Source organism: Nicotiana sylvestris, chromosome 2 (genome assembly GCF_000393655.2).
Source record: "Nicotiana sylvestris chromosome 2, ASM39365v2, whole genome shotgun sequence".
Taxonomy (NCBI): domain Eukaryota; kingdom Viridiplantae; phylum Streptophyta; class Magnoliopsida; order Solanales; family Solanaceae; genus Nicotiana; species Nicotiana sylvestris.
In genome coordinates, this window is record NC_091058.1 from 84,648,090 (window position 1) to 84,662,215 (window position 14,126).

General features: G+C 39.0%; 1 protein-coding gene across 1 annotated transcript; it reads left to right on the top strand.

The window, feature by feature from the left end:
• Positions 1-11,632: 11,632 nt before the first annotated feature.
• Positions 11,633-13,883, top strand: LOC104212231 (probable methyltransferase TCM_000336). The gene is made up of 4 exons (XM_009761450.2): positions 11,633-11,745; positions 11,915-12,337; positions 12,805-13,077; positions 13,351-13,883. Exons 1-4 carry the CDS (start codon positions 11,671-11,673, stop codon positions 13,681-13,683), a joined length of 1,104 nt encoding a protein of 367 aa, XP_009759752.1. The 5' UTR covers positions 11,633-11,670; the 3' UTR covers positions 13,684-13,883.
• Positions 13,884-14,126: the final 243 nt, after the last annotated feature.

Below are 14,126 nucleotides of genomic sequence, written 5' to 3' on the forward strand. Positions count from 1 at the left end.
ATTTTGGTACTGCTGGGTTTTCAGTTTAGTATTTCCTGGGTTTACTGGTTGTTGTTGTACTGCTGTGTTGCTGTGTATGGTTGCTGTTTTGCTACTGTTGATCTTCCTTTTCTCTCATTGTAAACATTTCCAGGTACACACTTCTGAAAGTCATGTGTTGATTTAAGCTTAAATTTGATGCAGAAGTTGAAATGAACTGAGAAATGCACGTTTGCCTGCTTCATAGTATTTATGTTCAAGATGTAGTAATAGGACAAATGATAGGTAGTTTGTATTTGTTTAGGCTCATTCCAATTATATTTACTTTTTGTGAATTAGAACATACCCGAACTAATGTGGACTGTTAAATAATATGTTGTTAGATTAATTAGATGTATTTCCATGTGTTTAGCAATTTAATTTGGTTTAGCTGACGATGATAGTATAACGAAGAATTTCAGTAGGCCTCTGTACGTATTCCGTTGGATCTTTGGACTATTTAAACTTGTTATGGCTTGGTCTAGTTTGATTTTAAGATAAACACTTTTTAAGCAATTTTTCATATTGCATTAGTTAATACCAACGAATTAGCTATCAATGTCAACTATCCCGTCCTGTTGAATTCCTTATTTCAACACAGGTTTAATAGTGTAGATTAATAATTAATATCAGCATAGGCTCACCATTCAACTAAGTGGCTGTCTGATAAGTGGACATGAATGAAGTATCTAATTTGAATAAATGAATGATGTTGAACTTTAATACTATTTGGTAAACACAATCAGAAAATTGGGACTTTTGTCCAAAAGTGTACATTATTTGGTTTGGGCCTTATTGGTGGTTGGCTCGTTAGTAGTCAAATGGCCCATTATGAGTTTTAAGTTAGGTAGCTGTTCCAAATTGAAAGGCGTCCCCTTTTGTTTGGATCTGGACTTGAACTTGAAGCTCGAATTTTATAATATTAACTAATTAGGATTTTTTAGAGACACATAATTAAAAAAAGAAACGTAGTTTACTTTAGGACGGACCTTTAAAATGTGAGATGAGCCTCGCCAAATATAATGTGAAATTGCGGAGCCCTCATTAAATATATATATAAAATACTTAGAATTCGGGATCGGCCGCTTAGCGAATTTTACGGCCTTTTTCCCAAAAGTAATAACGCGTTAGTCACTGTTAGGCGCGTACTTTAATAATTTACTTTCTTAAACATGGATGCACATTTATGTGACCCAAATCCAAATCTCAACGGAGTCGAAATATGTCGATAACCACGGGTACATTGATTGTGACGTGGTTCGAGATACGTTTTCATAACGTTGCAATTCTCCGTAAAATAATAAAAATAATAATAATATTGATAAAGGTGGTTTAAAGATAAAATTTGCATATAAGTTCTTAATTGTTAAAATCAGATAAAATAAGCCAAATATAACAGTTGAGCGACCGTGCTAGAACCACGGAATTCGGGAATGCCTAACACCTTCTCCCGGGTTAACAAAATTCCTTATCCGGATTTATGGTGCGCAGACTGTTAAACAGAGTCAAAATTTTCCTCGATTCGGGATTCAACCGGTGACTTGGGACACCATAAATCTCCCAAGTGGCGACTCTGAATTACATAAATAAATCCCGTTTCGATTGTTCTTTAATTGGAAAAACTTCTTTATACCCTTGCGGCGGCGGAAAAAGGAGGTGTGACAGTATTAACCGGTTTAGATTGTCTAGTCTCTTCTTGTGCCTTTAATAAAATTGTCATAACATGTGGTATCACGTTGTTAGGCTACTCTTACATGCTCTATATGACGTTGTTAGTACTTATTGTACCTCTTACTCGTTATTTGGCCCGCATATGCCTTAGTTGAAGTTATTGCCTTCCTTATTGTCTTGTTACCTCATAATTGTTGAGTTCCTCTATGACTCTGTGCGTATCTGCTACATATCCAAATTGTATTAATTGCATGCTTAGTTATCACGTGCCTTATATGTCTTGTCACTTTGTAAAGGTTTTTGTATTCCTTTGATTTTTACGTGGTTCCTTTATTGTTGTGTACTCATACCCTTTATTGTAGAAAATCTTGTAAATTGAGTTATTGAATTGATGTTGTTGAGTTAAATTATTGTACGGGGTATCGGGTTGCACGCCGCAAAGGTGAAATAAGGGAGGTGGTGGAACAAGAGAGGATATTTATATTGTGATATTGTGATTGTACGGTGGGATCAGGTTGCACGCCGCTACATGTGAAATAAGGGTGGACTGTTATGGTAATATAAGGGTGAATTATGATATTGATATTATAGGGTGGGATCGGGTTGCACGCCGCAACAGGTGAATTAATATGGTGGAATAAGGGTGAATTATGCTATTGATATTATATGGTGGGATCGGGTTGCGTGTCGCACCATATTTGTGTATTTTGTACCCTATTTTATTGTACTGGCTTCAGTTCCTTCGTACGAGACTCTGAGAATTGGTATTTATGGTTTTCACTACTTTCTGAGGATTGAGTTATTGTCATTGACTTATTGCCTTGCCGTCAGTTCCTGAGCTCTTTTCCTAGTACTATTATTCTGGTGGATTGATTTTCAAGGTGAATTTATTACATTGAGTCATTACATCCTGCCCTGCTGAGTTGTTAGTAATATAGTGATTTAAAATAAAAGAATTAATATCATGCTACGTTATGTGACTTTTAAATTAAAACTTGCCGTATATTTCGGTATTTATCAGTTCTAATAGTTGTTATATTTTATTTCAAATGATTCCTCAACTTAATATCCTTAATCTGTCTGAGGTTTTTATTTCACTTAAAAAGGAATTGTTATTATGTTTTAATTTAATAAATTCTATTTTAAATTCGATAGCTTATTCGATGTCGTATTTTATTTGAAAATATTATTTTTCTTCACTCAAATAATTTCTAAAATAAACTCATCTTTCTTACTGATTTTCTACTTGGTCTAGAAACTGTAATTTCACTTAAATGGAATTTCCTGAACATCTTAATTAACATTTGATACGGATATTATATACCGAGTAGCACGTGAATTTTGTCGTGCAAAGTGAGATGGAAAGATGTGGGCACAAGGTATCGAGTGTGTCAAAGGTTTTGAAGTTGTGATTTATGATATGAGATTACGAGAATTGGGAATGTTGGAATTGTGTATTAGAAAAGATTTGATTGATTGAGTTGATATCGTTTTCCCTATTTGGGTACATTTATACTTCATCTATACCCCGGCCATGTTGTTGTTTAATCACTTGGTTATTTCTCATTGCCATTCATTTTTTCCCCTTATCGTTACTATTGTTGTAATCCGAATTCTTTTTGTTATTGGTATTGCTTTGATATTCCTTCCTTGTTAGCTTTATATTATATCCTGCATAGGTTTATATGTTCGGTAGGTGTCTTGACCTGGCCTCGTCACTACTCTACCGAGGTTAGGCTTGACACTTATTGGGTACCATCGTGGTTCCAAAGTCACCTTCTATTGTATTTATTTCCATTGTTCCATTTCATTCCGGAAAAAAGATATATTCATTATGTATAATTACTCCTAGAAAAGCTTATGACTTGGACTACCGGTTTTGAGATTGTAAATTTGTATAAAGATTTCTATTTCGAAATTGTTCGATGTTAGTTAAATATTTTTGTTATTTCAATTGATGTTAGGCTTACCTAGTTTTAGAGACTAGGTGTCATCACGATTCCTTTGGAGGGATTTGTAGTCGGGGCGGTTTGATAGTACCACGGCTGGTGAATCCCAAAAAAAGCCTTTTAAAAGCGATGATAAAAGTGTTTGAAGTCAATAACAAGCAGTAGTTGATCTGTTCTGCAAATTTTATAAAATAATAATTGAAATACCATTGTAGCTATATATTACAAACAAAAAATTATAAATTTTAAAGTACCTTTACATAAAAAAGAATGAATGGTGGAAATGTTATAGAGAGGTGTTTGACCAAAAAAGTGTTAAACCTTTTAGTTAAATCAATTACTAATAAAGAAATAGAGAGTAAATCTTAGCTAAACATAATTAGCTCTAGATCTAAGCATATTGAATATGAGAATCGAAAGAGAATGAGGTTATATAACATTCCTTAAGATGATTAATAGACATCAAATGTAAATGATAAGCTTACATCATTTATATATTGTTCCGTACTTGTAAGAGCAAAGAATGAAAAGAGAAAAAGTTGTTGATGACTATGAGATCTATCTTTATTGATTAAACAATGATGATTACCAATGGTTGTAACCAAAATCTGGGCTTTTGGTTTGTTGTTGGAGATTCCCTTTTGTTGAGAACCAAAATCTGAGAATTGTGAAATCTCCGATCGGAACCCCCACCTTGCTTTCTTCTCTCACATATATATTTCCAATTTTCCCCTTTATCCAACGGTCTTTAAACGTGATACCCTCTCATCATTGTACGATTCCTTACTCGCCCAAGTATTACGACATATGTTCTGTTGTGTAAGCCTTCTGATGGCTCGATCTTGGCAGTGGCTGAGATACTCGTTGCTATTATGCCTCGTGGGCACGACTATGGTTTGGTCGACCCCTTACCATTTCTTTTATTGATAAGTATCTTGTGGTCATATTTTGACCCATACAGTTAGTCCCTCTGACCATTGAGGTCACCTTTTGGCAAGCTCGATGGGCGGATTTTGTTGATTCAAAAGTTAGGAGAAATCTGAACATTGTGCGAGGAACAAGGTCCTTATAGTGAGGTGGCGACGTGACGCTTCAAGGATTTCATTGCACCATTATGTCATTTTAGAGTTGGATCGTCACGTCAATTCAGGGTACCATGAATACCTATTATGTATCATTATGGCACACGTTTCCCAGGCACCGTATCATTTCCCGTGACCTTTCAGTTTTTTGATTGACGGCTCTTGGGTTTCCTGCTCAGAACATTTATGTCCCTATAAATATGGGGAATCCCTCATTTGATTGTTCTACTTTTCAAATTATCTGAGAAAGAACTTCGCAAACTTCCACCTTCTCTAGTCTTTCATACTTTTGCTTTCGTTAGACTTCGACGTGACCATTATCTCTTTTCCTTAACCGTTCTTGTTTATTTCGATCAAGGAAGATAAATGGCTAGTACTTCTTCCCAATCCGATAGAGCTATTGGTGCCCCGGTGCCGGAAAGTGACGTATCCTTATTCGAAGAGGGAGTGGAGGTGGTGGAAGATGAGGGATTTCCGATAGTGGATGAGATAGTTCTTCGTCTAGGGAAGGCAAAGACTGATTTTTATAGCCCTTCCGGAAATAAACCGGAACTCGTTTCTTCCACTATGTATGAGGCCACGATCACGACGCTCAAAGCTAAGTGGGGAATCCCTGCTCAAATCGAAATGGTGCTGTCGGGAAAGGATATTTTGCATTTGCACTGGCCGGGATACTGTGCGTTTTATGCATACCCCTTCCTCATCGGATACACACTCCCCCTTCATTCCCCGATGGTGGATTTCTGCTGCTTCTATGAAGTGTGCCTGGCTCAACTCTCTCCGTACACATACAAGCTCTTTCTTATGCTCATCAAGTACGCGGAGCTGGACGGCCGAGGAATTTCCCTAGGGTACATGCTCCACATCGTAGCCCCTCATTTTCTTGGGGGTACGATGATTCATATGTGCCGTCGAGGAACCAAAAGCTTAGTTGTGAAGATGGACGATAAGGCCAATCGCTATTTTTGGGAAAGCTACTTCTATGTACGGACAGAGCACCTTGTGGCGAACCCGGTAGGGTTTCTAGAGACGTGAAATTTTAGTCGTAAGTTTTCCCTTGTTTACTTGTGATTTTTTCTTAAGATGTTCGTCGGTCGTCTTCCTTTTAGCAACTTTGCTGAGGACTTGTTTTTTGCTTTTGCAGCCGAGAGACTACCTCCCCCGCTATTTGCCGATATTCGCGAGTGGGTGAGCACAATTCTACCCCACACGGCGGGGATTCGTGAGTGGGCGCCCTTCCTTAAGAAGTTTGGGTGCAAGCCTCTTACTGGTGAGTTGGTTTGTTGTAGTTTTGATTTGTCCCCTGCTTCATAGTTTTTTTTACCTTGTCGTTGTGTGATCTAATCCCTCCTTATTGACAGGTCGGAGTGGAGCGAGGAGGACGAGGGCTCCTCCGCTCGCATTTCGTCAACCGACGACTTCTGCTCGATCTGTGTCAAGGGTTGCTGCCCGGCCTGTACCAAGAACTACTGTCCGTCCTGCGCCTACGGCTGAAGCTGTGAGCATGGAGGTTACTCAGCCGGAGATTCCTACTCCCGTCGTCCATTCAATGGGTGAATCTTCCCATACTAGTAGTGGAGAGGGCTCATCAAAGAGACGAAGGGTAGTGTTGGAAGGGGTTTCTCTAATCAAAACTTCTTCGAGGGATGTCCTTACCCCGACGGTGACCGAAGTCGGAGGTGGTGCCAACCCAGCCGTGGAAACGATGCCTGTTGCGAGCGTTCAAGGGGCTAACGTGGCGGGGAGGCAAAATTTCGAGTTCGGGCGGCCCTTCAAAATCTCGACCGAACCGCGCCCCTTCTTCGGCTAGCGAGAGGGGGAAGGGCATCATGGTTGAGGATTATTAATCTGAATCCGACATCGACCCTGAGGACATGAGGATGTTCGAGGAGGGCTTTACCCGAACTGTGGTAGAAGCGGGAGGCCCTTCCCAAATACTCGAAATTCCGTCTGACCTCAACCTGCTGCAAGAAATGGTGGACATTGTGCCACAGTTCGATCTTCTATACTCCGCCGCTGAACGTTGAGCTCTACAAGATGTCAGCGACTCCGAGTTGTCACGCGGTGTGGCTGCGTTGCGCCTAAGGGTGAGTTCTTTCTTGTTTCCTTCGCTCAGTGACCTTTGTTTTACTGACTCCTTTTGTCCCTCTCTTTTTTCTTTTAGGATTACATGCTGGAGGTCAAGAGTGCCCGTAGGGTCGAGTTGCAGGCCGTGATTTTTTTAAAGATGGACGAGAAGTATCGAAGGTACTGTAACAGATGTGGTGAGATGCACGAGTAGGATAGAGCAGACGCCAGTACCCAGTCTACCAAGGAGGAATTGGAGAAAAGAGATGCGGATCCGATGCGGTCTATCCGCAGATGCAGTGAGCTTGAGGAGTGGCTTCATTCCAAGGACGAAGAGCTTGAGGTGGGAAATGGGGTTTCCGCGGAGTGTGAGGACCTTCAAGCGAAGGTGCTATCTTTACGGGCATAGCTTGAGCAAAATGCTGCTAAGGTCGACGCTCTGAGTGTTGAATGGACAGAGAAGGTGGCCGAGCTGGAAAAGAAATTGGCCGAGATGGAGAGAGATGAGAATGCTCGAGTGTCAGCCTTGGCGAGAGCGGCGACACTAGAAGATACTATCCACATCCTCAAGTCCGAGCAGGAGTCTGAGAGGGCAACGGCCACACTAAGGGAGGTACGTCTTGAGGAGCGAATTGGTGAACTTGATCAGGACGCTTAGATCTTGGGAGACATAGTTGTTGTTCTTGAAGCTGAGAAGGCATAGTTGTTGGCCCAAGCTCCCCAACAAGAGTCTGCTTCAGCCACTGTTCCCTGCCGCCTGTATGAACTATGGGTCCATACCAAGGCCCAACATGATATATACAAGGGTTTATGGGAGGTGGGAAATGTTCCAGAGGCCGCCTTTTAAGATGTTCGGGCAAAGGCACGCGAGGATCGTGCTGCCTGCGGTTACGACACTGTGACGCCGGAGGCTCGCGAGGGCGTTGATGCTGAGGATGGGTTTCCTTCTGATAATGATGATGCTGGGGAGAACAGTGATGGGGTTGATGCCGAGTGAAATTTTTGTTGCAACCTGTGTACTTAGTTTTTTTTGTTGTTTATTTTCATCTTCTCCCTAACGGTCTGTTTTGGCGTTTTGTATGGTGCGACTACTGCACACGTATATTTGTATGAAATAGTTGCTTCGCCTTTGTTGGTGTATCTTCTGATTTTCTTTTTCCCTTTCTCCCATTTTTCGTATATATTTTTTTGTAGACCTTCAAATTTCCTTTTTTGTGATGAGTCCCTGATCTTTTTAATTGGGAATCCGACCTTGCCCTGGTCGGGTAGGATCTCGTCATGTGAGTCTGAATGAAGTCATTTTAGATTTGCAAGTTCGCGCGAATTAACTTTTGATTTGCTAACTCGGGCGGAATCAATCATAATACAGACGAGGTCGAATTGAGACTCACCATCTTTGGGAGAAGTCAAGCTCTGACTTATATTTGAACGAGGTCGAACTTGGAGTTGCCGTCTTGGGAAAAGTCAGTTTATGACTTATATGTTCGAACGAGGTTGAACTTGGTGTTGCCGTCTTGGGTGAAGTCGGTTTTTGACTTATATATTCGAGCGAGGTCGAACTTGGAGTCCCCATCTTGGGCGAGGTCAATTTCTGGCTTATATATTCGAACGAGGTCGATTTTAATCTATCGATTCGGGTGGACGAATTTTTACTTACTTGGCGATGGCCGACGACTGCAAAGATGTGAATTTGAGATCGAAATTGTAATCCATTTTAAATTCAAGCGAGGTCAAAATTTTCTTTTACTCGATGGTGGTCGATGACCGTAAAGTGTTAACTCATGTGAGGTCGAATTGTAACCCGTTTGACGATGACCGGTGGCCGTAAAGGTGTTAATTCGAGCGAGGTCGAATTGTAACCCATTTGACGATGGCCAGTGGCCGTAAAGGTGATAATTCGAGCGAGGTTGAATTGTAACCTATTTGACGATGGCCAATAACCATAAAGGTGTTAATTCGAGTGAGGTCGAATTGTAACCCATTTGATGATGGCAGTGGCCGTAAAGGTGCTAAATCGATCAAGGTTGAATTGTAACCCATTTGATGATGGACAGTGGCCGTAAAGGTGTTAATTCGAGCGAGGTAGAATTGTAACCCATTGTATTACTTTTATTGGAGAACATTACACGTCGCCGTATTGTTTATGCGTGCGTCGGGGTGAGTCGCGATGTGCTTAATGTTGCTTTTACTAGAGAATACTGGCGTTTCGTGAGTGAGTCCCAGTTCGTTTAATCTTGCTTTTATTGGAGATTTCGGTGCATTTTATTGGAGATTTTCTTAATAGTCGACCTGTGATGTACCATTTCTGTTATTTGTAATTTGGTACAGCTTAGAGGGCTTTGCTCGGTCACTGCTTGCGAGGTGGTATGGTATGAAACTCTTTCATGGGGTGTTTTGGTGGTGCCCGTTCCTTGTTCGCATACTTGTGGGGGCGATTGTGTTCCTGTTCTGAACCAACAAGAGATCGTGGTAAGTGAAACCCAAACGAAATTTCCTATTACCTTGGCTTGGGTAGTTGGTGAAAGGAGGAATAGCGCCGTAGGGTCGCTCGGTTCGCCTCGTACTCAAATGATGATTTCAGGTTTGGTGGCCGTGTTTGGATCCGTCGTTAACCACATCTAGCTTCTCGTGGGTTGGACTTACCTTGCCTATTGGGATGTCGAAACCGAATCCCAGTCCGACCACACGTTCGATATGCATAAACAACAAGGGAAACATGTCATACTTTGTTCACAAATCGCCCAGTGCGTGTGGGTACGAAAATAGGGCAGGATATGCCCGCTGATTCAAAGGATTACACAATAGGCTATCGTCCCTTTCCAAGAGGTGGGAGTATGGGTCGGTATATAAAGTGAATATGTCAAATGGGGTTGCGGTCATGCCAAACGCACAGTGACCGCGATTCTACTTTAAACATGCATATGGCGTGCCAAACCCATCGTTACAGGTGAGGCATGGGTTTTTCATAGACATCAGTCGCAATTTCTATTTTATGTAGAGATCTGACCTAGATTGGTACGATTATCTCAAAGGCTGACCTGCCAGTCTTTCAAGATGGTATTTATGCCGAGATGGTGAGGCCATAACAGCCTAGTAGTGATACTTGGCTGGTTCTAGATCTAGAGGAAACTAAAAAATTTGGCTAAGAAATCCTCAGAGACGGCACCAAATTGTTTGACCAAAAAACTGTTAAACCTTTTAGTTAAATTAATTAATAAAGAAATAGAGGATAAATCTTAGTCAAACATAATTAACTCTAGATCTAAGCATATTGAATATGAGAATCGAAAGAGACTAAGCTTATATAACATTCCTTAAGATGATTAATAGACATCAAATGTAAATGATAAGCTTACATCTTTTATATATTGTTCCGTACCTGTAAGAGCAAAGAAGGAAAAAAGGGAAAGTTGTTGATGACTATGAGATATATCTTTATTGATTCATGAATGATGATTACAAAGGGTTGTAACCAAAATATGGGCTTTTGGTTTGTTGTTGGAGGTCCCCTCCTGTTGAGAACCAAAATCTGAGAATTGTGAAATCTCCGATCGGAACCCCCCACCTTGCTTTCTTCTTTCACATATATATTACTCCCTCCGTTCCAGTTTATGTGAACCTATTTCATTTTTGTCCGTTCCAAAAAGAATGACCTCTTTCTAAATTTAGAAATAATTTAGTTTAAACTTATAATTCTACCCTTAATAAGAAGCTTTTATAACCACACAAATACTCTGGGCCCCCTTTTGACTTGTTTAGGACCACAAATTTCAAAAAGTCTTTATTTTTTCTTAAACTTTGTGCCCAGTCAAACAGGTTCACATAAATTGGAACGAAGGGAGTACCAATTTTCCCCTTTATCCAACGGTCTTTAACCAGCGTACCCTCTCATGACTGTACTCTTCCTTACTCGCCCAAGTATTACGACATATGTTCTGCTCTGTAAACCTTTTGATGGCTCGATCTCGGCAGTGGCCGAGATACTCGTTGCTATGCTTCATGGGCACGACTATGACTTGGTCTATCCCTTACCATCCCTTTTATTGATAATCATCTTGTGGTCAAATTTTGACCCATACAAGAGAAAGTTAAGGATTTTGTTTCAAAAGCATTACCTTGTGAATTACAAATTATATTAGAGATAAAATAAGAGTATATATTTAGATTAAATTAGAATAATTTATAAGTCTAACAGTGCTACTAATAAGCAAAAGTTGCAAAGGTAAATTGTATTTTTGACTCTTTAAATATGAGATAATGTAAATTGAATGACCAGCAAGGGTTCCGCTGGGACAAAATAGGATTCTTCAACACTTAAATAGAGGTTTCCAATTCGAGCCTAAGAATGAAAAACAATTCTTGCGGGGTGTGCATCCACTTTTAATAGCCCGATCAAGCTTTTTCAAAGCCAAAAATATTTTTTTAAAGTTAAAGTGTTTGACCGAGCTTTTAGAATGAAAAAAATATTTTTGAGTTGAAACAGAAGCAATTTTGGAGAATCAGAAAAAATTAGCTTCTCCCCAAAATTTATTTTTTTAAAAAGCACTTTTGAAAAAAATATACTTAGAAGTAATTTTTAAATGCTTGGTCAAATACTAATTGCTGTTCAAAAATGCTTTCCATATTAATACACCGAACACAAAATACTTCTCACCAAAAGTACTTTTTACAAACAACACTTAAAATAAATTGTTTTTGCAGCAAAACCAAACACGCTAAAGTGGCCTTAGGCATTGCATACAGTACAGCTATGGGACACTATGTAAAACAAAAACAAAAAAGTAAAAATAAGTGAAAACCCCACTATCCCTTTTGTACATGCCTTTAAAAAGGGGATGGTAGCACAATGCGGTTGAACACAGCTCGAAGAAACTCTCATCACCATGGATGTTGACAAAGTCTTCCACATGACAGGAGGAGTTGGAGAAACTAGCTATTCCAGAAATTCTTCACTCCAGGTCTCTTTTGCATCACATAATAAATAGAATTGTTAGAAATGATAGCGATACTGCCTATTATACTGCAGTTTTGCATATCCAATATGATGGGATTACTGCCTATCGTGATAGTGCAAATCTTTTTTATACCGTCTATTAGTGTATAGAATTTAAACTATTAATTATGCAGAAGAAGGCATCTGATATGGTGAAGCATATAATTCTGGAGACGGTGGAAGAAGTTTATCTCGCAACAAAGCCCAAAAGCATAGGGATAGCTGACTTAGGTTGTTCCTCAGGACCTAATACGTTGTCAAACCTTAAAGATATGTTGGACAAAATCGAATGTAGCAGCCGCAACAAGCTTAAGCAACCGGCACCCGAGTTCCGAGTTTTTCTCAACGACCTTCCGACGAACGACTTCAACGCTATTTTCCAGGCCTTGCCAAAATTTCATCAATTGTTGAAGCAGAAAAGAAAAAATGATGAAAATGGAGGGACTTCATCAAATATATATATAGCTGCTTATCCTGGCTCATTTTATGGGAGACTATTTCCAGATCATTGCTTGCACTTTATCTATTCCTCTTATAGCTTGCATTGGCTTTCCAGGGTGAGCCTCTTCAATTAATTCTCAACAATTCAGTTTGTTTCAATTGAATTAAAGAGCGGGTGTTTAGAGTTATCATTTTTCTAAAATTTAAGTTATATACACTGACTGAAACAATATAGAATGTTTACACCATAAATAAGTAAAAACGGTATTTTTTTTTAACAAGGTAAATTAACGTTTTAGATGAGATGAATACACATTTCAAAATAGAACTAGAGTAATTAGAGGTCTTGAATTTGAGTCGCACAAAAAATTAGGCACATCTTTGGCCCATGAAAGAGAGTTGGGCTGTCTAAATTGGGTTCCTCTAATAATTTAAGCTAGTACTAACATATTTACTATTTATTCTAGGTAAAGAATCATTGCTTATTGAATCACGTTATCTGGAATTACGTTGTAATTGACCTGATTAAGTCAACATTTCTTATATTAATGCTCATAAAGTTTAAACTTCTTTTCTCTCTCAGGTTCCACCAGGATTATATGATGAACAAGGCAATTCCTTGAATAAAAACAGCATATACATTTCTGAACATAGCCCTTCTGAGGTTTCCAAAGCTTACTTTGAGCAGTTTGAGGAGGACTTCTCATTGTTCCTCCATTCACGGTCGGATGAGCTGGTTAGTGGAGGAAAGATGGTGCTGATTTTGTTAGGTAGGGAAGGTTTTAGTCATGTTGATAGAGGAAATGTTTTCTTCTGGAAAATCCTCTATCAAGCATTAACGAATTTAATTAGTAAGGTACGCATTCGTCCGTCATTTTTAAATTATTAGTCTAACTTCATCTTGGCTTCTTGAGCGAAGAAATTTGTAGAATTGGATATGCCAATAAAAATGCACGTAATTGGCAATCAATAAAACTTACTATATCTTACACAGTACTTTAATTTATGCGCCACTCACTTTATTTTCGAATGAATATAGTGTGAAGAGTAAAATGTGTTACTTGTAATTATACATTAGCACTAAATGTACTTTTTTTTTAATATTCTAAATATTTGTCAATATGTTTAGGGAGAAGTGGAAAAGGAAAAGCTTGAGTCTTATGATGTACATTTTTATGCACCATGTAAGGAAGAAATACAAGCAGCAGTAAATGTAAATGGGTGCTTTGAAGTGGAACGGCTAGAAACGTTTGAAATAGAGAAAGCAATTGCAAAAGGTATGAGCTATGGAACAACGGTGGCTATGACAGTTAGGTCTATCCAAGAATCAATGGTGGCTCACCATTTTGGAGAAGCAATTATTGAGGACTTGTTTCAGGAATATGGTAGATTAGTGGATGAAGAGATGGCAAAGGAGGAAATTAGGCCAATCACTTTCCTCCTCGTTCTTCGAAAACCATAACAAATTGATACTGTCACGGCGATGAGGCATCACTTTAAATAGTTGTGGTTGATGTTGTGATAGGTTCTTATTTGTAGCTTTCTACCTCTTGTCTCTCCTCTAGGAGCCTCTTAGATCAAAAATTAAAAAATTAGTTATTTTTAGAAGTACTTTTAGAAGTAAATTAAATATTTAACAAATAATAGCCTATGTTTAACAAATTCATTTTAGAAGTAAATTAAATATTTGCACTACTAGAAATCCGGTAAATACCGATCAGAAAAATCGACCAATATTGGTCGGTTATGGCTAATTACCGACCAAAACTCGTTCAAATATGCTTGGTCGCTATTTTGACGGTCGTTTTAATATACCGACCAACTTTGGTCGGTATGTTAAAACGACCATTTGAAGAATTTAAAACATTTACCGACCAACTTTGGTTGAAAACTTATTTTAATAAT

Coding starts and splice junctions, on each gene's coding strand:
- LOC104212231 (XM_009761450.2), top strand. CDS start 11,671: ATGGATGTTGACAAAGTCTTCCACATGACAGGAGGAGTTGGAGAAACT. Junction 12,338..12,804: donor GCTTGCATTGGCTTTCCAGG/GTGAGCCTCTTC, acceptor TTTCTCTCTCAG/GTTCCACCAGGATTATATGA. Junction 13,078..13,350: donor TAACGAATTTAATTAGTAAG/GTACGCATTCGT, acceptor CAATATGTTTAG/GGAGAAGTGGAAAAGGAAAA.